The sequence below is a fragment of the Herpailurus yagouaroundi genome, unplaced genomic scaffold (genome assembly GCF_014898765.1).
Source record: "Herpailurus yagouaroundi ecotype Mexico unplaced genomic scaffold, PumYag 166, whole genome shotgun sequence".
In the NCBI taxonomy this organism is placed as follows: domain Eukaryota; kingdom Metazoa; phylum Chordata; class Mammalia; order Carnivora; family Felidae; genus Herpailurus; species Herpailurus yagouaroundi.
In genome coordinates this window covers 8,272,186-8,295,680 of record NW_024412407.1, presented here as the reverse complement: position 1 = coordinate 8,295,680, position 23,495 = coordinate 8,272,186, and the positions used below count along the sequence as shown (strand labels likewise).

General features: G+C 39.9%; 1 protein-coding gene across 2 annotated transcripts in view; it reads right to left on the bottom strand.

The window, feature by feature from the left end:
• The window catches only part of SLC38A1 (solute carrier family 38 member 1), a 76,465-nt gene that overhangs the window by 30,485 nt on the left and 22,485 nt on the right, over positions 1-23,495 (bottom strand). For both annotated transcript variants that reach the window (XM_040488367.1, XM_040488368.1), the window contains exons 4-5: positions 11,388-11,463; positions 10,984-11,099 (exon numbers count right to left, since the gene is read on the bottom strand). In XM_040488367.1, coding sequence (XP_040344301.1) covers positions 10,984-11,099; positions 11,388-11,463 — 192 coding nt within the window. The remainder of the gene's footprint in view (positions 1-10,983; positions 11,100-11,387; positions 11,464-23,495) is intronic.

Here is a 23,495-nt window from a genome sequence, read left to right as displayed (position 1 = left end):
TCCTTAGCCTTGTGAGTTCTTAAGTTTCTTTACCTATAAAACAGGAATGATAACTAGGGGTTGTTCTAAAGATCCCATGACACACGTATACTTTATAACTAGCTTCTTTTTTTTTTTCTAACTCTTAAAAAAAGTAAAAGCTATTCTCTTGGGGCGCCTGGGTGGCGCAGTCGGTTAAGCGTCCGACTTCAGCCGGGTCACGATCTCGCGGTCCGTGAGTTCGAGCCCCGCGTCAGGCTCTGGGCTGATGGCTCAGAGCCTGGAGCCTGTTTCCGATTCGGTGTCTCCCTCTCTCTCTGCCCCTCCCCCGTTCATGCTCTGTCTCTCTCTGTCCCAAAAATAAATAAACGTTGAAAAAAAAAATTAAAAAAAAAGCTATTCTCAGTCAGCAAGCCACGCAAAAAAAAGAGGCTGCAGGTCAAAAGAGGTTTTGGTCAGTATGTTGTAGTTTGCCAACCCCTGGGTATAGACGTAGATCACTGATACGAGGTACCTGATGTGAGGTGAAGCTTGTGGTCATAGAACAAGGCAAAACTAACTGGCCCACACCAGGGCGGTTTTCCACTCTACTAAACCAACTACCACTCTGAATAGTAAAAGTTCAAGCTAACTCAGAAATCCCAATTTCTGAACTATGCTGACCTGCAGTGCGGATACACATCTGGGCTACTGCAACCCAGGAAAGTGAACGAAAAGGCCGTGTGCATCATGGAGGTATTAACACCGGTAAGACCTTAGAGAGTACACTTAAGTTGCCTCTTGCAGGCTACGAAAACACAGTGCTACAAAATAGAGGCCATGCTCTTCTCCTTGGGTCCTCGTCCTTGCCCGACAGCAGGTGCAACTCAGCGTCGATAGGACGGAGCCCACTCTCCGCACATGCTCTTGCGCTCGCGCGCTGCACACACACGCCCACCTCTCTGGGGCCCCGAGAACTGCCTTCTCGGAACCCCTTATCAGACACATTTTAGATGACTCACCAACTAAGCATAACTGCTCAACTTTTAAAAACAATGGGTGGGACTCCTCTCCTACGCTTGCCAACGCTCTCCGTTTAGAAAAGAGGCACTCGTTTTAAGCACAACATTAACCACTTTCCTATTTCCCTACTTCTGAAAAGCTTCTTAATCCAATGCATTTCAATAGAGTTCAATGGTACTGCCACTGTCCTTTCTACATGTATTTCAAATGTTGGCAAGCCTGAATGTGCCACTTCTCCCCTTCCAGCATTATTATTCCCAAACAAGAGGCTCTGATGCCAGTGATTTTCCCTGCCAGCTGAAGGGCAACAATTTTCTCTTCAGATCATTTCTAAGGAATGGTGACTATAACTCAAAGAATTTTAAAAACAAGTAACTGATTGACAAGAGGGTAGATGAATGTGACTATACGGATGGGCCTCCCAGGATCACTGGAAGAGCAGGGCTTCCCTACTGACTTCCTCTTTAATCGCATCATTTTTATATCACAAGATCCAGCGCGTCTCTCCTCAAGAGGCAAAGAACTGCCGGCTTAGGAGCGCACGGGGGAAGACAACTTAACATTTACAAGGAAGAACCTGATAAATAGCCACACAGACCATCTTCATTACTGCTAAGAGCAAAGTGACCCTCTTGGCGAGTGTGATTCATACTTTTGGGAATCTACATAAAGTAACGAAGCAATGGCGGTTCTTGAACGTGCAGAGTACATATTTGTGAAGCTGTGCTGCAATCTCACCCGAACTCATAGAATTTGCTGGAAAAGATGCAGACTTCAGAGCTATGCTGAGGCACTTATGTAAGCCTTATGCAAGCCTCCTGATATCAGGAGAAGCCCATTTTTGGTGACAGGATAATAATGATGAAATACCTGTAAGACATGAACAGGACTTAGGGCACTGTGCTGATGGGTCTCTGGTTCCAATTCCATTTCTGTCTTCCTTTATGTAGGCGAAGGCCCCTGGAAGTCTGATCTTGGTTTACAGAGATCCTTATATTTTAGATTTACCCTTACTGGCATGGCTATTTACTGGTATGTTTGTAAACACTGTAATTATAGGTAATACACTGTTGCATCTTTTTGGTGGAAGGATAATGAAAACAACGCTCCACAAAGGTAAATATTAAGAAATAGACAGAGAGAATTCACCTACAATTGAGGCAAACATTCAACCACAAAGTGAAGGTAATTGCTGTAAACTAAAAATGACAATTACTGTCCTTTTTGCAAGTAGCAATTTAACAACAAATGCCCTTTTAGCAACGCAATACCAACCTCTTACAGTATTTAACAGCCTCTGAACTATTTAGAATTTTCACATGAAGGAGGCAATCCCAGGAAAGTAACCAAGTAATCACTTGTGGTGAGTCCCGTGCTAACCTTGTTATTATCATTACATCTCCAAAGCCCATTTCAAATTTGAGGGTGAACTAAGGGTTTTGGTTGATATTTTCCCTCTGATAAGTCTGCAATAATTATGAGAGCCCTTGTTTTGCCCTAAAGCCTTGTTTTTTGTTTTGCAAAATCTAATTCTTATATATTCATTCATTCATTCATTCATTCATTCATTTCAATGAAACTTTATTGAGCATCATCTTATATGCAAGCAACTATTCTAGATCTTGTCGGGGCAGAGGGGATGTTTGAACAACGAAGAATTAGACATTAGTCCTGCTCTTGTAGGGCTCAGAGTTCAATTGGGAAGGTAAAATATATGCCTAATTAATGGAAGTAATACTTGTAATTAGAAAGGTAGAGATTACACTGGAAACACAAGAGAGGGAGAGCTTCCCCTGCACGTAGGAGGATCAGGGAAGCATTTTTGGAGATGGCATCCGACTGGGCTTTACAGGCCTATTGGCATTCAGCAGCAGAGACGGGCACGGGAATAGGGAGGTGAAAAAATCAAGGTGACGAGGACAGTGCAGGTGACCTTTACAGAAAAGAAGGGGATTAGTGTAGCTGAAAGGGGGGCAATCTAAAGGGAGATGGGGTTGAAAATATAGTTTGGAACGGGTGGCACAGCATCAACGGCTTATTCTCGCTCTCGTGGTCTAAACATCAACACTGAAAATCTGTTTTTCCTCAAGTTTTCTGTAGGCAAGAGGGAAGAAAAAAAGCCTTACTGCATTGGTTTTAAGTTCTCTAAAACACAAGGTTTTTTTCCAACTAGATTCGTCCCCCAGAAACACATGGTAGAAAAGAGAATACAGGGGCATCTGGGTGTCTTAGCTGGTTAAGAATCCAAATCTTGGTTTCAGCTCCAGTCATGATCTCATGGTTCATGAGTTCAAGCCCTGCATCAGGCTCTGTGCTGACAGCTTGGAGCCTGCTTGGGATTCTCTCCCTCTGTGCCCTTCCCCCACTAGCATTCTCTCTGTCTCTCACAGGATAAATAAACTTTACTTTAAAAAAAAAAAGAGAGAGAAAGAAAATACAAAGAGTGTAAACTTTGCACTTCTGCTCCACCCTAGACCCCGTGTCACTCTCCAGAAGTATCCACTGTCCACAGCTTGCTTATGTGCCCTCCCGACTAGTCTGTAGGGTATATACGTATACAGTCTCCCTCTCTGCTCACTTCCACCCAGCATTCAGGTTTTTTCACATAATAATATTCCGGGGAAATTTTTCCACAACAGTACATATAAATCTAGTTTACTCTTTGACATAGTAGCCTAATATTTTATTTTATAGAACTACTATGATTATGTAAGCAATTCCCTAATAATGGACTTGGCATCATCTGACATTGCTAGTACTTGTGTTTTAATTCTCAGGAAGAAAATTTAAATCTTTGGAAGGAATTAAATCCAAGGGCTCATGAAGACAGTGGGGAATCTTAAATAGCCACATGAGACCAAGTCAGGTGTAGATATGACAAATATGAAGCAGTTCAGAAGTTATATTGGTTTTATAATATACTTTAGGCATATATTTTACTGGCTGTGACTAGGAACTTGACCACTGCTGATCTACAATTTGGTGCATTTGATATTGCAGAACTATTTCCGTTACAATGGTTCTTTTCGAAACAGTAAAATAATCCAGGAATACTGACAGATTACACAAGATGACTTTATTTTTTTTTTCTTCCAAGATTTTATTTAAATTCAAGTTAGTTAACATATAGTATTGGTTTCAGGAGTTGAATTTAGTGATTCGTTACTTACATATAACACCCAGTGCTCATCACAACAAGTGCCCTCCTATACAAAGTGATTTTAAAGCTAAAATATTAACTTGCTAGTATCTATTGATAAGCATAAAATTTCTCTTGTGATATATAGTAATAATGAAAATTTGGTTATGGAAGAGGCATCACTAAAAGGCAGTATAGTGTTTTGTCCCTTTTTCTTTTTAATGTTTATTTTTGAGAGAGAGAGAGAGAGCACACGAGGAGAAGAGGGGGGTGCAGAGAAAGAGGAGGACAGAGGGTCCAAAGCAAGCTCTGTGCTGACAGGAGAGAGCCTCTGTGCTGACATGTGGAGCTCGAACTCATGAACCATGATATCATGACCTAAGCCGAAGTCAGACACTTTAATAACTAAGCCAGCCAGGCACCCAAGCAGTATATAATTTTAGTTTTATAGTATATAGTTTTAGATCACACAGGTTCTAGAGTCAAGAAAGCCTGGATGGAACCCTGGTTCCCCAACTTGCTAAGTAGTTATTAAGCCTCAGTTACTTCATCTGTAAAATGGAGCTAATACTTCTGAGTGGTGATGAAGATTAAATGAGATAGTATGGCAAGTAGAATAGTGTTCAATAAATGTTAACCGTTATTTAGTGACTACCTAATTAAAACTTCAGCAAATACTTACTATATAGTGCTACTGAATACCAGGTGTTACATTACTGGTACTCTCTTCGTCTCTTTCTCTCCCTCACACACACACTCACAACATACACACCCACACCCACACACCCACACACCCACACACTCTCTCATAGCAGCCCTATGAGGTTGGAACAGTACATAATCTTCTTGCGTGCCACTTTTCAAAGTGTTTTTAGCTATTTATCTTTTGTATCCTTACAGCCATAGAAAATAGAAAACAAGACTCAAAAAAGTCTGGAGTTGTAATGAACCATAATAAAATTTAAACTATTGTCTACATAGATTGTTATGTTGTTTTAGAATTATATTTCAAACAGATGGTTTAAAAACGCACTGTTTACAATAAATGATGACATCATTGAGCTCTCAGAAGTATCATGAATTACATTCTCCTTTTTCGTGGTTTTATACCTAAGGGCTACATTATTAAAATAATAATAAAAAATAACACCTGCTAAGAAGTTATGGGAAAACATAAAGCATTTATTGCTTTGTCAGATTCTGTGTAGTTTAATAAACCTCTCATTTACCTACTACTATGAGATGATACGTTCTAAAGACATTAACTTTCTATATAATGTATGCCTTTAATAGATATCTTTAGAAATGTAACTTTCCCGTTTTGGGCCAGAGTGAGAGAGACGGTAAAGTGAAATAAAAACAAAACCTGCCATTCTTACATGCCAATATTTACTTTTGATGCCACTTTGGCTATGACAGAGTTAAGGAGAAACTATGTAAAAAAAAAAAAATTAGTGGTAGAACAGGAAGTTACGGTGGAAGATTCTTCAGCACCCATTGCATTTTCCTAGGATACCCACTTCAGTGGGTGCATTTTACCCTGAGATACTTGTGCCTCAGCACATCCCCAAACGGCTGCCTCTGGGTACGGCCCCGTTTTGTTTCCAACAGAGAACACCTACTGTCAGAACAACGGTCAGCTGAGATTCCCCATTCCCATACCTCCTGTTCCTCAGATGGAATTATAGGGCTTCGGAATTCAGGAAAACACAAAACTGAACTGTATTCTTACAACAGGGCAGAGTTCGCCGAATCCAACTGAATCAGATGTGTGCTAAACAGGGATGACAGCCATTACGGTTAGGTCAAAAAAAAAAAAAAAATGAGCCCCAAACTCATCCAAGAAAAAGAAATCACTCCCGCAAGTTTTCAGATGACTCCAGTGAAGAGCTCCGCACCCAGCCTCAGGGAGACTCGGAGGAGCCTTCCGGCTGCTTTTCTAAAGAAGTTTGGACAGGCCTGGACTCTTTTTCCATGTTGGCTAATATGAGTCTGGAACAGGGCCTTGTACCAGATGAAATATCTTGATCCTGCCAACTGCTTCTTGGCTTTGAGCAGCTGTAGGAGCAGCTGGTTTTACAACACACAGAGTGAGTCCTTGTTCTACATTTTGTGAAAAACTTTAAGTTTGGGTCTTTATACAGCTACCTTCGTGAGCTTTCACTTGATGATTTGTTGCGCCCGCTTTTCATGCATCTTGCAAATAACCGAATGATCTATAATAATTTTATGTGGGGGAAGTCTTCCTGCAACCATAAGAGTCAAGTTTTTCCAGTTCTTTGCTTCAGTTGGAAACTAAAGAGTCATGAGACAAGAGATCAATTATCCCTGAATCACTATAATTAAAAGTCAACTGAATTCTAGGAATGGTAGACTGAATACAAGAACTTACTCCTGCTCCCTCCTAAGAGCATGAGAGGACAATAATAACAAAATTTCAGAACTGGAAAGCAGACAAAGCTGAACCTTAAATTAGCAGTGGAGAAAGCCAAGACCAATCTAATTTTCACCACAGAATTCTCAAAAGGCCCTGAGGGCATTACTGGAAATAGGGAACACTGGAAGGGATGAGCTAGAATAAAGGGGATCTTCAAGAGATAGTGAGATTCCCCAGACCAGGCCCCTGTTCTGTAAAGCTATGATTGCTCCCCCTCCATCTGGCAGAAGTATATACGTGAAGATACATTCTCTGGAAAGTATAAAATATAGGTCTCTGGGTGAGGGACTCAATACAACTTGTTGGGGAGTGGGTACTGTCATGAAAGCTGGGGTTCGGTGAACACATGCAAGTGAGATATTCACCACAAGCCCTACCCCCACCTTGGTTCCCAGAAAGATGGCAGAAATGCTCAGACCCTCCGGCAGGAGACAGGAAGATGCTGGGCAATCTGAAACAGCCAAAGAGCTACTGACACTGGTGGTTCCCCAAGTAAAGGGCTGTAGACAACCCTTTAAAGTGAAGCTATTGCCAACAAGCTCCCACTCACCTGTGCCGGGCTTGAATTAGGCTGGTTTCCCCCATCCCTTATTTTTAAATATAACAAAGAAGGACCACCTGATATCTGAGGAAGGATTCCAAAATGAAAGATAGAGTCCAAAGCCAACAAACAAACCAAAAATGAACTTGCAACAGAGATACAATCAGCACAATTCAGACTATGGGACCTCTATAGGACAAATGGCCCAGTTTCTTCAACAAATATATGGAATAGAATACAAAGGAGAGAGAGAATTGGGGGAACCTATAGATTAAAAGAAATTAGAACACATGTCAACCAATTGCACTATATGGACTTTATCTGAGTACTGATTTGGAAAATCCAATTGGTTTTTTTTAAAATGAGATAAACAGGCGATTCAAATATTGTTTGGCTATTTGATGATATTAAGGAACTGTTGATAATTTTTAGGTACGACTATTATGGTTATGTTTTAGTCGTCCATTATATATGTATGTGTGTATATACATATATATACACACATACATATATACATATATATACACACATACATATATATGCAATACATATATATGTAATAAATATACATATGTATACATATGTAATACATACATATATGTAATACACACACATATATATATATATAATGAGAAATATACGGAAATATTTATGGATGAAATGATATGAGAGCTGGGATTTGCTTTGAGAGAATCTAGGTGAGGTGGATGATTAAATAAGTGAGGCCAGGAGATGACGGGAACATGGGAATCTCATACTATTCTTTCTACTTTATGTTCAAAATTTTTCGTAAAAGAGGAAAACTGTCATTAGAATCCTTGGAGAATACACTGAAATCATAAAACAAAATAATAGAATATCAAAAAAGAACATTCCAAGAATTTTTTAAAAGCTCCTGTAAATAAAAAAATAATAACAGAAATAATATTCAGTAAAGAGCTGGGAAAAAATTTTCCAGAAACTAAACATATTCCAGAAACAACAGAGAAAAATTATCAAAATGAAAATTTAAGAAAAGAATAAAAATAAGAGGACAAGTCCAGAAAGGTCCAGAATCTGGGGAGTAGTTCCAGAAAGAGTAAAAAGGGGAAAGAGGAGGAAGAAATTCATTAACACAATAGTGTATAAGAAAATGTCCCCTGGGGCACCTGGGTGGCTCAGTCAGTTAGGCTTCCTACTTTGGCTCAGGTCATGATCTCACAGTTTTTGAGTACAAGCCCCATGTCAGGCTCTGTGCTGACAGCTCAGAGCCTGGAGCCTGTTTCAGATTCTGTGTCTCCCTCTCTCTCTCTGTCCCTCCCTCCCTAGCCTCTGTCTCTCTCTCTCAAAAATAGATAAATGTTAAAAACATATTAGAAAATGTCCCCAAACTGAAGACCATGAACTTCCAAAAGAAAAGGATGTACCAACAGCCTGACACAATGGATGAAAACAGGCCCACATCAAGACACATCACTGTAAAGCTGCAGAACATGGGGGACAAAGAGATTCAACAAATTTCCAGAAACAAAATAAAATAAAACAAAAACCCTGGCTATACAAGGACCGGGAATCAGGAGGATATGGGACTTCACACCAGAAGAGACCGGAAAACAAGGGAGCAATACGTTCAAAATTCTGAAAGGAACTTACTGCCAATATAGAGTTCTATATCCAGCCAAACTGCCAATCAAAGGTGAAGTCAGAATAAAGTCATGTTGCAGACATGGAGGCCTCAAAAAATTATTTCTATTCATCCCTTCTCAGCAACAAAAGGAAGAACATTCAGAAAGAGGAAGAAATGGAACATGGGGAACAAGGGAAGGGATCTAGCAGAGAAGAGAGGTGAAGGGGATTCCCAGAATGGTGACAAAGAGAGATTCCAAACTAAAAGTCTGTTCTCTCTGTCTTGGTTCCCTCATCCATCAAGCAGGAAGGTACTAATAGGACCTATCTCACAAACTTGCAAGGATTCAGCAGAGAACACTTAAGAATAGTACCTGCTACACAGTAGGAGCTGCAAGAGTTGCTGTTGTTACCACCATCAAAGAATGGACCCTTCACTATGTTAAACATAGAACTAACTACTTGATATACTGCAGTAACTAAAAAAAAAAAAAAAAAAAAAGTAAATCAATGTAAAACACATTTCTGAGCTGAACATATTTCCAGCTTTGGAATAACTAAAATTAGTCACAGAACCATAGGGTTTCGGAGGTTGGCAGGGTTCTGAGATTTTTCTAGGGCAATTTCCTTGTTTTACAGAATAGGAAACTGAAGCTCAGAGTGGCCAAGTCACTTGCTTAAGACTACACAGCCATTTAGAGGAGGAATTGGGACTAGCAGTCAGGTGTCTCCTGCCACTGCTCTGAAAACCACAAGCGCAGCTGCACAAGCCCCCCCGTGGCATCCTCAGAGGGTCAGAATTCCACAGATACCAATAAAAAAATCGCCAGAGAAACATTTTGTCCAACTCTTATCATTTTACCCTAAAACCTGGCACCTGGCTCAAGATATACATAAACAGAAAGGCTACATAGAAAGATCCACCCAGGGCAATAAAGAGAAGAGGCTACAGTTGGATTTACTGAGTTGGATGGACAATAAAGAAGAAATGCATTGAATTCACTGTCCTATACAGAGTTTTAAGTCTAGGAAGGACATCTTTAGTGATTTACACATAACAGTATTAATCACTAGAGGCGCCTGGGTGGCCCAGTCGGTTGAGCGTCTGACTTCGGCTCAGGTCAAGATCTCGCGGTTCACGAGTTCCATGAGTTTGAGCCCCGCATCGGGCTCTGTGCTGAGAGCTCAGAGCCTGAAGCCTGCTTCGGATTCTGTGTCTCCCTCTCTCTCTGTCCCTCCCCAGCTAGTGCTCTATCTCTCAAAAATAAATAAAAATATATTTTTTTTTAATTTATAAAGAGTATTAATCCCTAGTGCTACTGACCAGTATGGCACAGCATGGCTGGACATCACTGATCCCTGAGTAATGGAATGGGTAACAATGTACTTTCACTGCAGTTTTCTAAGTCTTTCTAAAGGTATATACACAATTTGTAGGATTACTAGCCATTTCGGTCACTGCTTCCAAGCATAGATGATGCTCCTATCTAAACGACCCAGGGATACAGACTACTCAGCAAGGCCAACAAAGACGTGAGTGTAGTCTTGTGGGGAAAAGGCTGGAAGAAGAGAATGTCCTCCTTGCCTCATCAGGCAAAACACCCCTGACACTCCTTAGAGGTTTGAGAAGGGAATCAGGCTGGGTGAGAATTTTCCTGGTATAAATTCTATGTCTGTTTTCATCTTGTTCCAACTAAAAATAAGCTCTCTGTACATTTGCAGAAAATCCCATTCAACAGTGTGAGAAAAAGTTATTTAAAAACAAAATTGCCTAATTTCTTTTAACTAACTCTCAGAGAAAAGTACATGCTAATTTCTCATCTGTGCTTCTTGGCTATTTATTACAAACAAATTTACAATCACCTTTGGATATAGTACATGTTCCACTGCAATCCAAACACCGAAGTGGTGAGTGGTTGGATTAAATACCTCTTAATATTTTGACCTTTTAGCTGAGATTTAAAATGACAGGTAAAGAATCCAAAAATACCAAAAAATGCTATCTTGAAATCTTTTAATCCTTTTTATAAATGCTTATTTTGGTGTTTTTGATTAATGAAAAGATTTTCTCCTTCCACTTTCTTATAAACATTAGGTGCAACTTGGAAAATCATTCCAATAAACAATATAAAAGTATGTACTCGCAACTTAGCCAAGTTAGTAAAAACATAAAATGAAATAAAAACTACTTGGAAATATTTCCAGTGTCTTCTGTACATGAACAGGAACATACAGAAAATACAGTTTTAAAATGGAAATTACAGCACTGTCAACACTCACAGAAAAAGTAGAATTCCGGTGTTTGCCAGGGCAAAGGCGAGTCCCAAAATCCCACTGCCCATAATGGCATTGCTTAGGTTAAAAACAGACATGCCTAAGGAGGTTGTTCCTGGAATCTAAACACAGAGACAAACATAAGCAAAACCGTCCCCAAGAAAGTTCATCATGTCAAAGTCTTTAAAGCACTATTAGGAACCAGTGCAGAAATAAAATTCAAGAAATACTTGTTTAGTGGTCTGGTTATTTTCCAAAATGGGTTTCAGGAGAAAACACACAGGGTCCATGGAATATCCTGGGGAATATAAATAGCTATACTTTTGGTAGGATGCTACATGCATTAAAAACATTTGTCCCAATTTATGGGATTCAAACAAATAAGCAAACTTTATTATAATGACACTTACATAGTCATCACATTTCTTTTTTTCCAAGTGGCTGTTAGTGAGACTTCTTCTACTTTCGCGATCAGAAATAAATTTGCTGTAAAGACATGCAGAATAATTTAATTTCACAATAATGATTGAAGGTTAACATTATTACTTATCAAAACATCACACAGGGAAAGTTATCAGTCAATTACTTAAGAGTTTACAGCCCTATTCAACCACCTTTCTGTTTTATTTTGCTTTGTCCCTTGCCAGTATTAGTTGTTTACACTCTTGTTTTACCAAGTAAACAATGAGTGTCCCAAGGGCAGATACTTTGCCTCATTTGTTTTTAATTTTTTTTTAATGTTTATTTATTTTTGACACAGAGACAGAGCATGAGCAGGGGAGGGGCAGAGAGAGAGGGAGACACAGAATCCGAAGGAGGCTCCAGGCTCTGATATGTCAGCACAGAGCCCAACAAGGGGCTGGAACTCACAGACCACGAGACCATGACCTGAGCCGAAGTCAGACGCTCAACTGACTGAGCCACCCAGGGGCCCCACCTCATTTGTTTTTATACCCCTCACTGTACTTAGTACAAAACACTATTAACAGCAAGTGCTCATCCTGAGATAAAGTGAAAGACAACCCTAAATCAAAAAGAACTATAATCTCGAATCATTCAGATTCGAATCATTCAATACTAATAAATGACTATACACAATACAAGTTAACTTTTATGTAGATTTTTCTCTAACTGAAAATTAGGTAATGTCAAGGATACTATAAAGCTGGCATTTATTTTTTTAAATGATTATTTATTTTTGAGAGTGGGGGAGGGGCAGAGAGAGAGAGAGAGAGGGAGAGGGAGAGGGAGACAGAGGGTCCAAAGCGGGCTCCGCACTGACAGCAGAGAGCCCAATGTGGGGTTCGAACTCACAAACCGTGCGACCATGAGTCGGATGCTTAACCAACAGCCACCCAGATGCCCTATAAAGCTGGCATTTAAAAAAATACTGGAGCGGCGCCTGGGTGATTCAGTTGGTTAAGTGTCTGACTCTTAATTTTGGCTCAGGGCATGATCTCAAGGTTTGTGAGTTCGAGCCTTGTGTTGGGCTCCTAGCTAACAGCCTGCTTGGGATTCTCTCTCCCTCTCTCTACCCCTCCCCCACTCGCGCGCGCGCGCACACACACACACACACAACACACACACACTCTCTCTCTCAAAATACATAAAAACATTAAAAAAAATAAAAATAGGGGCGCCTGTGGGGCTCAGTCGGTTAAGCGTCTGACTTTGGCTCAGGTCATGACCTGGCAGTCCGAGGGTTCAAGCCCCACGTCAGGCTCTGTGCTGATAGCTCAGAGCCTGGAGCCTGCTTCAGATTCTGTGTGTCTCTCTCTGCCCCTTCCCTGCTCATGCTCTGTCTCTCTCTTAAAAATAAAAAAAAAAAACTTGACCCTCCCCCACTCATGCTCTGTCTCTCTGTCTCAAAAATAAATAAACGTTAAAAAAAAAAAAAAGAGGGGCACCTGGGTGGCTCAGTCGGTTAAGCGGCCGACTTCGGCTCAGGTCACGATCTCACGGTCCGTGAGTTTGAGCCCCGTGTCGGGCTCTGTGCTGACAGTGCAAAGCCTGGAGCCTGTTTCAGATTCTGTGTCTCCCTCTCTCTCTCTGACCCTCCCCCACTCATGCTCTGTCTCTCTCTGTCTCAAAAATAAATAAACGTTAAAAAATAAATAAATAAATAAATAAATAAATAAATAAAACTAAAAAATTAATAAATAAAATTTTAAAAAGTATGTTTTAAAAAATTGAAGCAGGAATTCAGAAAGCTCTAAGAATCATCAGATATATTCAGGGTTAATATGAGAACTTTATGGCCTAAATTTCTAATTAAAAAAGAAAATTCCCCATTAAGAAAACAAATGTTATTATTGTCAAAGAAAGGAGGTAAACTCCTTTTACTGCTAAAAGCAGTACTTTTACTCCTCCTAAACTGCTTTTAGGCTCTTCTTCTGAAAATGTCATTGTCCGGTCTCAGCAAGAACTAGTCACAGTGAATTTTTTCACTACCAAACATGAAGCCGCTTGAACTGGATTATTTTCAAGCAGGTATCTTTAAACCGTACACTAGATTTTCATAAGCTGTTTTGAATGATGTGGTATTTCACAATAAAACATTTTTAAACGAAAGACAGATATCGTCAATGTTGGTTTACTATAGCTACCTACCTTTTTCATCTTTAATCTAAGAGGTCTGGCTTCTCCCTGGCATTACTTCTCCAAGTTTGCTTCATTTTGCCCTGACAAACTAAAGACAAGCAATATACATACTATAAACTTCCTCTGGGACCATCACCTCATATAAGCAGCACAATCTCTGGCTTATTCCCTTCAGCATCTGCCTGTGTCTACAACCTGTCCAGTTGCCGTGAGAGAGCGAAAGGAGGTAGAAGGAAACCTCGGTCTCCTGAAACTCAGGAGAAACTGTGCCACTAAAACCAGAATAGGTTTGACTGTGCAAACCTGAGATGAGATCAGGAATCCAGAGAAGGAAAAGCTTCTTCTATTGGGTGGGACTAGCCAGAGGAAACTTAAAGGCAGACGCCTAAGAAATAGTATTGCAGGCTCTTAGCAAGAGAATGACATAATGAAAGTATCTTTGGAGACCAATCTGGCAGCTGGATAGCATTGTTATTAATGATTGGTGTGGCCCTTCTTTTGCCCTTAACATTTTAAATCTTTACACAGAACTGAGGTTTACAGATCTGGCTGAAGAGGGGCAAGGGAAAGGTGTCTTCCTTTTCACACAGGCAGCCCAAAGAAAGTGGGTGCTGGGCTTGCCAAGGTGAAATGGACTCCTATTTAGCGTTGCTATTAAGTAAAAGGCTCTATTTAATCAGGTTAATTTTAATAACTCAATTCTAACCAAATCTTCATCTAGAAGCTCCCTCATTTGCCTTTCTTGTGGAGGGACCTGTTTTCCAAATAGAATTTCCATTATTTTTTTAATGTTTACTTATTTATTTTGAGAGAGAGAGAGAGCGCGTGTGCGCAAGTGAACACACAAGCAGGGGAGGGGCAGAGAGAGAGAGAGAGAGAGAGAGGGAGAGAGAGAGAATCCCAAGCAGGCTCTGTGCCATCAGCACAGAATCCAATGCAGGGCTTGAACTCACAAACCATGAGATCATGACCTGAGCTGAAATAGAGTCGGATGCTTAACTGACTGAGCCACCCAGGTGCCCCCAAGAATTTCTATTATTTTTAAGTCAAAAGAAAAACCCCAACATTTTCAAAGAAACCAAACCAAACACCAATAAAACGCCTGTGACAGCAGATCTAAGTTCCTAGCCTGGCGGCACTCAGACCTGGTGGCAGAGGACTGGTGGGCAGGGGATGGGCCACAGACACCTTGACACCAGGGGCCTTCAGTAGGGTCAAACATTGTGCAACGTAAAAGGATAAAGAATAAAGTCCCTGCATGATTGCTGGGTCTTTCTTACGGAACTTCTACAGGGGGAGTATGATAAACTGACATACAGTAGCAAGTAACCATTAAAAAGCACATTAGAAAACATTGTGTATCAAGTGTCTCCCTGATTCTGCCTCTTCCAGTCTACTTTCTGCGGGGGTTAGGCTTAATAGGTTTTCCCAAAAATCTTCACTGGCTCCCCCACTGAAAAAGCTTCAAGTACAGATTCCCTGTACTGCTTAATTTAATTTTGTCTCAATGTCCCAATCTTAGCTCCCCCTGCTTCTCAAAATGATCTTCCCAAGAGGGGTGAGGCCTGAGACAAGACCAGTGCATTTTGAGAACAGACACTGAAAACTCTGAAAAACAAGTACGGCTGACCCTTGAACAACACAGGGGTTAAGAATGCTGACCTCCTGTGCAGTTGGAAATCTGTGGGGAAACAGGTTTTGCTTACATAAATGGGTTAGAAGTTTAGGACAGAAAGCCGCCACCATGGGGCGAAAGCACCCAAGGTTAGCTAGCAAGATATTATAATGGGATCACGGGTAACTTGTTATATCACTTGCAGGAAATTACTTTCCATCTGATGCCAATATACTATTGTGCTTTGATCACAAACTCCACTTGCCCCCCAGACCCTTTGCTTCTTACACACATAAGTTAATGATTACTGTCTGACTGTTTTCTCCATGCTCACGTGTGTAATATCTGGTTTTCTTCATGCTCACCATGTGGGTGATATCCTGTGAGCTCAATAAATACGGAGACAAAACACCTGTTTGGGGCTCTTGTCTCCTCCCTGACATTAGCCTGTCTTGTATTCAATTCTGCATCTGTTCTCTTTCTGGACAAGAGGGCACTCCAGACTCATAGTCTGCAACAGAAATCCACGTATCACTTTTGACTCCCCCAACACTTAACTAGTAATAGCCTACTGGAAGAATTACTGATAACACAAACAATTGATTACACATACTTTGTATGTTACATGTATTATATACTGTATTCTTACACTGAAGTGAGCTAGAGAAAAGAAAACTGTATTAAGAGAATTATTTCCGGGGTGTCTGGGTGGCTCAGTCAGTTAAGCGTCCGACTCGTGGCTTTGGCTCAGGTCATGATCTCACAGTTTGTGAGTTCGAGCCCTGCATCAGGCTCTGCACTGACAGTGTAGAGCCTGCTTGGGATTCTCTCTCTGTCCCTCTCTCTCTGCCCCTCCCTTGCTCTCTCTCTCTTTCTCTCAAAAACAAATAAAAACTTCTTAAAAAATTAAAAAAAAATTATTGCCAGTACTGTACTGTATTTGCTAAAAAAATTGGACCCGTGCAGTTCAAACCTGTGTTGTTCGAGGGTCCACTCTCTCTTCAGGAGACCCTCCTCTCAGCCAGTGCAGTTCTGCCTGTTCAAAATGCATTTTTTTTTCTTTTTTTAAGATTTTAAAAAGTTTATTTATTTATTTATTTTGAGAGACAGAGAGAGAGAGAGACTGCAGGAGGGGCAGAGACAGAATCCCAAGCAGGCTCTGCACTGATAGCACGGAGACTGACGCAGGGCTCAAACTCAAGAACCTTGATGATATGACCTGAGCCGAAATCAAGAGCTGGACACTTAACTGACTGAGCCACCCAGGCATCCCTGTCCTCCCAGTTCAAAGCCCTCATCTTCCATGAGTCTTCTTATACTCTGGTCTGAGTGGAGTTTTCTGACTCTTACCTATTTACTATTTTTCTGTGGCACAGACTGAGCCATGAGGTCACTTTGCATCCCGAGCGGTTATGTGGTGTCCTCACTCCCTCTCCTTCCAAATGTACCTGCCCATGCAGTAGCAACTCAGAAGACCCTCCACAAACCAAATATGCATCTTCTTTTTAGGAATTATGGAGTAGCTTAGGCTGCAGGGAAATCTAGCTCAGTAAGAATGAAGTACTGAAAGAACGCCTCTTTATTCTCTTTGTGTTGTTCCAAAATGTTCTCCTCTTTATATCTCTTTATATCTTTGTATTTCTGTAAACTATTTTCTAAAAACAAATAAAGCCAACCTTTTTTGTAATGGAAAAGTCTATTCAAAATAACTAGGTCATGCAGCTTATCACAAGTTTCTGTTATCTCACTATTTAAAAACTGCAATTGCGTGTTAAAAAGCACTGACCTCTGGCAAAGAAACTGAAATAAAATTTCTATTTACTGACTTAAAAATGGGCTATGGGCAAGGGTGCCTTTGACATGTGGTCTCAGATGATAAAGGTATTATTAAAAAAAAGAGTTTCCACAGGGTCGGTCTGTACCCACAAAGCAGAATTCAACCAACTCTTAGGTAGCCAATTTTTCTGCAAACAAAACAAAACAAAACAAAAACCTACAGTGTCTGTCGTGGTGACCTTCAATAGACAAAGCCTTAAAGAGGATGTAGGCGTTATACTGAGGTAGTGTGAAAGGAGGAGAGAAACATAGAACAGTTATTTAAAACCAAAAATAAATCAGCAACAACAACAATCCAGTTAAGGATGGGTTGTACAACAAGAAGAAAATCTTCCTATTGTAATCTCCACCAATCAGGTTCTTCTAGATTATAGTGTTTCATTTGAAGATTCGTCACACAAAAGGGATGAGTGGTTGAACTTAAATGACCTTTGTGAGTTTCTTCCCTGAAATGTTAACAATCTATTAAAAAGGAAAAGGAAAAAAGAACAAGAGCAAAGAAGCAGGTAACAAAGAGACTGGAAAACATGAAAGAATGAAAGACACAGGAAGGCATTTCAAGAGAAGACTGATACAGATGGTCAACGACACATGGAAAGATGATCAACATCACTCATCATCAGGTAAATGCAAATCAAAACCACAATCAGATATCACTCCACACTTGTCAGAATGGCTTAAATTAAAAAACACAAGAAACAATAAGTGTTGGTGAAGATGTGAAAACAAAGGAACCCTTTTGTACTGTTGGTGGGAATGCAAGCTGGTGCAGCCACTGTGGGAAACAGTACAGAAGTTCCTCAAAAAGTTAAAGACAGAAATACCATATGATCCAGTAATTCCACTACCAGGTATTTACCCCAAGAATATGAAAACACTAATTTGAAAAGATATATGCACCCCTATGTTTATTGCAGCATTATTTATAATAGCCAAATTATGGAAGCCACCCAAGTATCCATTCACAGATGAATGGATAAAGAAAATGTGGTATATATCTACAATGGAATATTTCTCAGCCACAAAAAAGAATGAAATCTTGCCATTCACAACAACATGAATGGACCTAGAGGGTATTATGCTAAGTACAATGTCAGTCACTTAAAGACAAACACCATGATATCACTCATACGTGGAATTTAAGTAACAAAACAAATGAATAAAGAAAAAAAGAGACAAAAAAACAGACTCTTAACTATAAAGAACAAACTGATGGTTACCAGAGGGCAGGTGGGTGGGGGGATAGGGGAAATAGGGGACTGGGATCAAAGAGTGCACTTACTGTGATGAGCACTGAGTAATGTACAAAATGTATACAATCATTGAATCACTATATTGCACACCTGAAACTAATATTACACTGTATGTTAACTATACTGGAATTAAAAAATAAATTAATGAAAAATTAAAAATAAATAAAGAGAAGACTGAGAAGTAAACAAAGCCTTACTTGATGGGTAAACTCTACTGAAAAGAGAAAAAAAGGAGGGGAAGGAGACTTTAACTGGAACAGGATCCATTAAAGAAAGGAAAGAATTTTCTGACATGAAAACTGAATTCAAGAGTTATGGAATCTCCTTCCCTAAGGTTTAGACAAGATAATTAAATTTTCAAGGGTCCTTCCAAGTGATACATATTTAGTACATAAATTCTGAAAGATACAGAGGGACCAAAACAAAGCTAGTACAAGGCATAGTGACAAGAGTTGTCCCAGATTCTTTTAAGAAAAATCTTAGTAACACACTCAAATTTTGTTAGATGCTTCTAGGGTCATAACAACACTAACTCTACATCGAGATGAGAACAGCAGTAGATAGATATTAAAATACATGAATATGTGCATGGACACAGAATAATCTACTAATATTTCGACAACTTTAACATTTCAACAGCTTTAAGGTAACAATAACCGGCCACCATGCAAAATCTTAAGCAATGCTATTATTCCTTGGGGTGGAGAAAACAGACGTGCTTACCAAAGAAAGAGTATGTTATTGATACATACTTTTCTCATACTAAAAGGCTTACTATTGCCGGACACTGCCAAGTACTTTACATGGGTTTTCTCATCTGTTTTCACAATAATTACATGGGCTAGTACTATTATTAGCTCCATTTTAGAGAAATTAAGTAACTTGACCGAAGTCACATTGCTAACAACTAAAACTCTTGAGCCAGGATTTGAATATGAGCTGGCTGAATGCAGAGCCTGAATTTTAACCTACAAACAGTATAACAGTATTGCATTTAATATTCCCCAACGATCCCATGAGGTAAGGTATTATTATTATCCCTGTCCCACAGGGGTGGCACTAAGGTTCGAAGCACCAGACCACACAACATCTATTGATGGAGCCGGGATTCAATACAAGTCTAAATCCAAACCATGCACTAACTGTTCTGTGTGTGTGTGTGTGTGTGTGTGTGTGTGTGTGTGTGTGTGTGTGTCTTTGTCTGTCTCTCTCTCATTTAACAGATATTTTTTTTATTTTTTTTTTTATTTATATATGAAATTTATTGTCAAATTGGTTTCCATACAACACCCAGTGCTCATCCCAAAAGGTGCCCTCCTCAATACCCATCACCCACCCTCTCCTCCCTCCCACCCCCCATCAACCCTCAGTTTGCTCTCAGTTCTCAACAGTCTCTTATGCTTTGGCTCTCTCCCACTCTAACCTCTTTTTTTTTTTTTTTTTCCTTCCCCTCCCCCATGGGTTCCTGTTCAGTTTCTCAGGATCCACATAAGAGTGAAACCATATGGTATCTGTCTTTCTCTGTATGGCTTATTTCACTTAGCATCACACTCTCCAGTTCCATCTACGTTGCTACAAAAGGCCATATTTCATTTTTCCTCATTGCCACGTAGTATTCCATAGTGTATATAAACCACAATTTCTTTATCCATTCATCAGTTGATGGACATTTAGGCTCTTTCCATATTTTGGCTATTGTTGAGAGTGCTGCTATGAACATTGGGGTACAAGTGCCCCTATGCATCAGTACTCCTGTGTCCCTTGGATAAATTCCTAGCAGTGCTATTGCTGGGTCATAGGGTAGGTCTATTTTTAATTTTCTGAGGAACCTCCACACTGCTTTCCAGAGCGGCTGTACCAATTTGCATTCCCACCAACAGTGCAAGAGTGTTCCCGTTTCTCCACATCCTCGCCAGCATCTATAGTCTCCTGATTTGTTCATTTTGGCCACTCTGACTGGCGTGAGGTGATATCTGAGTGTGGTTTTGATTTGTATTTCCCTGATAAGGAGCGACGCTGAACATCTTTTCATGTGCCTGTTGGCCATCCGGATGTCTTCTTTAGAGAAGTGTCTATTCATGTTTTCTGCCCATTTCTTCACTGGGTTAGTTGCTTTTCGGGTGTGGAGTTTGGTGAGCTCTTTATAGATTTTGGATACTAGCCCTTTGTCCGATATGTCATTTGCAAATATCTTTTCCCATTCCGTTGGTTGCCTTTTAGTTTTGTTGGTTGTTTCCTTTGCTGTGCAGAAGCTTTTGATCTTCCTAAGGTCCCAGTAATTCACTTTTGCTTTTAATTCCCTTGCCTTTGGGGATGTGTCGAGTAAGAGATTGCTACGGCTGAGGTCAGAGAGGTCTTTTCCTGCTTTCTCCTCTAAGGTTTTGATGGTTTCCTGTCTCACATTCAGGTCCTTGATCCATTTTGAGTTTATTTTTGTGAATGGTGTGAGAAAGTGGTCTAGTTTCAACCTTCTGCATGTTGCTGTCCAGTTCTCCCAGCACCATTTGTTAAAGAGACTGTCTTTTTTCCATTGGATGTTCTTTCCTGCTTTGTCAAAGATGAGTTGGCCATACGTTTGTGGGTCTAGTTCTGGGGTTTCTATTCTATTCCATTGGTCTATGTGTCTGTTTTTGTGCCAATACCATGCTGTCTTGATGATGACAGCTTTGTAGTAGAGGCTAAAGTCTGGGATTGTGATGCCTCCTGCTTTGGTCTTCTTCTTCAAAATTACTTTGGCTATTTGGGGCCTTTTGTGGTTCCATATGAATTTTAGGATTGCTTGTTCTAGTTTCGAGAAGAATGCTGGTGCAATTTTGATTGGGATTGCATTGAATGTGTAGATAGCTTTGGGTAGTATTGACATTTTGACAATATTTATTCTTCCAATCCATGAGCAGGGAATGTCTTTCCATTTCTTTAAATCTTCTTCAATTACCTTCATAAGCTTTCTATAGTTTTCAGCATACAGATCCTTTACATCTTTGGTTAGATTTATTCCTAGGTATTTTATGCTTCTTGGTGCAATTGTGAATGGGATCAGTTTCCTTATTTGTCTTTCTGTTGCTTCATTGTTAGTGTATAAGAATGCAACTGATTTCTGTACATTGATTTTGTATCCTGCAACTTTGCTGAATTCATGTATCAGTTCTAGCAGACTTTTGGTGGAGTCTGTCAGATTTTCCATGTATAATATCATGTCATCTGCAAAAAGCGAAAGCTTGACTTCATCTTTGCCAATTGTGATGCCTTTGATTTCCTGTTGTTGTCTGATTGCTGATGCTAGAACTTCCAGCACTATGTTAAACAACAGCGGTGAGAGTGGGCATCCCTGTCGTGTTCCTGATCTCAGGGAAAAAGCTCTCAGTTTTTCCCCGTTGAGGATGATGTTAGCTGTGGGCTTTTCATAAATGGCTTTTATGATCTTTAAGTATGTTCCTTCTATCCCGACTTTCTCAAGGGTTTTTATTAAGAAAGGGTGCTGGATTTTGTCAAAGGCCTTTTCTGCATCGATTGACAGGATCATATGGTTTTTCTCTTTTTTTTTGTTAATGTGATGTATCACATTGATTGATTTGCGAATGTTGAACCAGCCCTGCATCCCAGGAATGAATCCCACTTGATCATGGTAAACAATTCTTTTTATATGCCGTTGAATTCGATTTGCTAGTATCTTATTGAGAATTTTGGCATCCGTATTCATCAGGGATATTGGCCTGTAGTTCTCTTTTTTTACTGGGTCTCTGTCTGGTTTAGGAATCAAAGTAATACTGGCTTCATAGAATGAGTCTGGAAGTTTTCCTTCCCTTTCTATTTCTTGGAATAGCTTGAGAAGGATAGGTATTATCTCTGCTTTAAACGTCTGGTAGAACTCCCCTGGGAAGCCATCTGGTCCTGGACTCTTATTTGTTGGGAGATTTTTGATAACCGATTCAATTTCTTCGCTGGTGATGGGTCTGTTCAAGCTTTCTATTTCCTCCTGATTGAGTTTTGGAAGAGGGTGGGTGTTCAGGAATTTGTCCATTTCTTCCAGGTTGTCCAATTTGTTGCCATATAATTTTTCATAGTATTCCCTGATAATTGTTTGTATCTCTGAGGGATTGGTTGTAATCATTCCATTTTCATTCATGATTTTATCTATTTGGGTCATCTCCCGTTTCTTTTTGAGAAGCCTGGCTAGAGGTTTGTCAATTTTGTTTATTTTTTCAAAAAACCAACTCTTGGTTTCGTTGATCTGCTCTACAGTTTTTTTAGATTCTATATTGTTTATTTCTGCTCTGATCTTTATTATTTCTCTTCTTCTGCTGGGTTTAGGCTGCCTTTGCTGTTCTGCTTCTATTTCCTTTAGGTGTGCTGTTAGATTTTGTATTTGGGATTTTTCTTGTTTCTTGAGATAGGCCTGGATTGCAATGTATTTTCCTCTCAGGACTGCCTTCGCTGCGTCCCAAAGCGTTTGGATTGTTGTATTTTCATTTTCGTTTGTTTCCATATATTTTTTAATTTCTTCTCGAATTGCCTGGTTGACCCACTCATTCGTTAGTAGGGTGTTCTTTAACCTCCATGCTTTTGGAGGTTTTGCAGACTTTTTTCTGTGGTTGATTTCAAGCTTCATAGCATTGTGGTCTGAAAGTATGCATGGTATGATTTCAATTCTTGTAAACTTATGAAGGGCTGTTTTGTGACCCAGTATATGATCTATCTTGGAGAATGTTCCATGTGCACTCGAGAAGAAAGTATATTCTGTTGCTTTGGGATGCAGAGTTCTAAATATATCTGTCAAGTCCATCTGATCCAATGTCTCATTCAGGGCCCTTGTTTCTTTATTGACCGTGTGTCTAGATGATCTATCCATTTCTGTAAGTGGGGTGTTAAAGTCCCCTGCAATTACCACATTCTTATCAATAAGGTTGCTTGTGTTTATGAGTAATTGTTTTATATATTTGGGCGCTCCGGTATTCGGCGCATAGACATTTATAATTGTTAGCTCTTCCTGATGGATAGACCCTGTCACTATTATATAATGTCCTTCTTCATCTCTTGTTACAGCCTTTAATTGAAAGTCTAGTTTGTCTGATATAAGTATGGCTACTCCAGCTTTCTTTTGGCTTCCAGTAGCATGATAAATAGTTCTCCATCCCCTCACTCTCAATCTAAAGGTGTCCTCAGGTCTAAAATGAGTCTCTTGTAGACAGCAAATAGATGGGTCTTGTTTTTTT